Source organism: Gregarina niphandrodes, assembly GCF_000223845.1.
Source record: "Gregarina niphandrodes unplaced genomic scaffold scaffold00178, whole genome shotgun sequence".
NCBI classification, from domain to species: Eukaryota; Apicomplexa; class Conoidasida; order Eugregarinorida; family Gregarinidae; genus Gregarina; species Gregarina niphandrodes.
Window position 1 is genome coordinate 1 of NW_011645939.1, and position 2,276 is coordinate 2,276.

The 2,276-nt window shown below is 44.3% G+C and overlaps 1 protein-coding gene across 1 annotated transcript; it reads left to right on the forward strand.

The window, feature by feature from the left end:
• Positions 1-95: 95 nt before the first annotated feature.
• GNI_220330 (RNA-directed DNA polymerase) lies at positions 96-1,283 on the forward strand (the record flags this gene model as incomplete). Its single annotated transcript, XM_011135596.1, has 1 exon — positions 96-1,283. One exon carries the CDS (start codon positions 96-98, stop codon positions 1,281-1,283), a length of 1,188 nt encoding a protein of 395 aa, XP_011133898.1.
• Positions 1,284-2,276: the final 993 nt, after the last annotated feature.

The window sequence follows — 2,276 nt, forward strand, 5'->3', positions numbered from 1 at the left end:
ACCTGACCAAGGCATTCCACTCAATACCACTAGCTGACGACCAAGTCGGAGCCTACGCTTTTCAGATTGACGGCGAATACTATGCATACACCACAATGCCAATGGGAGCTACGAACGCGCCCAAACATTTTCATGCCGTCATGGGCAAGATACTAGCCAAGCTACCCTTTGCCAACGACATACGATATTACCAGGACGACATATTTATCTCTGCCACCAACACTAAACAACTAAGACAACGATACCAAAAGACGATAGACTACCTGATCAAACGTAACTTCCAAGTTAATAAACTCAAATCTCAACTGAACTGTACAGATCTACTAGGATATACACTAAACAACCACCAACTGTCGATCCCAGACCAAAAATGGAAACGGATAGAAGAATTGCTACACTCAAACAACCTAGATCTAATAAAAAGAGCTGCACAAACGCTTTCCTACTATAAGCATACGCTAACCGACAGTCAACAATTCACTATACGTAAACTACTGACGAATAAAGTTAAAGATTCAGACATACTGACTATATACACTAAAGCACTGGCAGACAAACCCAGAAAGACCTTCTACGCATCAGCCGGGGAACCGCTTAAGTTATACTTGGACTCCTCAAATACAGCCGCGGGACTCATACTTAGACAAGCTGATAACACACTACTGACCGCATCGATACCGCTACCAGCAGTACATAACTATGCTAACTCGAATGAAGCCCAAGGCGCTTATATGTTAACCAAGAAGTACCTTAATCAAATCAAAGACTACACCAAAACCGCTAAGACAGACTTACAAGTCTTTACCGATAACGCTTTACTAGCCAAGGCTCTAACGAGCCCTTTAAAAATAGACCCTATAACCGAAACCATATACTATGCACGCAAGTTAAGAATACTACTCGACTCAATAAAGATGACAAAGACAACATACCATTATATACAAGGAAGCTTAAACCCAGCTGACAAACCATCGAGAACACGACTTAAGACTCAGGACAGAAAGAAGAACACAATTCACGCCAAACAATTATACAGAAAAATTTCCGCACACAACACGCCGTCATATACTCTATACCGCACACAGAACGCTCGCACACAATTTAGACCACAATTACCGATTCCAGATCGCACACGATCTAGATCAGATCTAGATCTAGATCTGGAGGAAATACCAGAGAAATCAAGAAAAAGAAGAATAATCTCTGAGACTACGACCATGACCGAGCCAACTCAGATCTCTGAGACAGACATTAAGAGACGGCGTCTCCCCACATATGACTAAACAAATTAAAATTTTATCATCTTTTTCCAACGATAAATCGAAACTTCAACGTTGATCTATTACCAATCTGAATTTAAAAAGATGACTTTAGTCGGCTCCAACTACCAATTAATTATTTCACAAATCGCTACCGCTATATCTTCATGCACTGACCCTGTGGCCAAGATTAATCTACAAATACAACTACGCAACCACATATACGAATCCCTAAAACAATCAGGGAACTTTGATGAGTTTACGCTCCGCCTAGAATGGGTCATGACCAACAACCATCTACAACTAACTAGCAGAGAAGTGGCGAACCTATACGCACTAGTTGCCAAGGCCGGTATTACCAGAGGCTTAGCTCTATTCCAAAACGGAGCTATAGCTCGAATAGGACCATCTGCCACTCGCGGCCGAGGCCGAGGCCGAGGTCGCGGCAGAGGTCGTGGCCAATAGGATATCGGACGGCGATCTAACCTTAGACCGCTGAGCCAGATAACTCCACAGCCGACTATACATGACAAAGGAAAAAGGGGCCTTGATCGTGTAAGACGATCTAACGATGTCCTTCCGTTTAGCGAAAGGCTGAACGCGAATAGCCTACCAGTATACCACGGAAGACTTCCAACTACAGCGAAACAACTAAAGATCTATCGAAAATGGCGAGATGATCTACTCGCACAAGGCAAGATTACCAGACTAAACCATAAGCCGAACTTTACACTACATGCGCGCATCGTAAACGAGCGCGTAACGCATGATTGCCGACCGTTGCTACCATTCATCACCACCGATGGCAGATTCCCGAACATACAGAGCTGCTGGCCCATCGTGGCTTGGGCCGCGCAGCAAGCATACTTAGCTAAGATCGACCTGACCAAGGCATTCCACTCAATACCACTAGCTGACGACCAAGTCGGAGCCTACGCTTTTCAGATCGACGGCGAATACTATGCATACACCACAATGCCAATGGGAGCTACGAACGCGCCCAAACATTTTCATGCC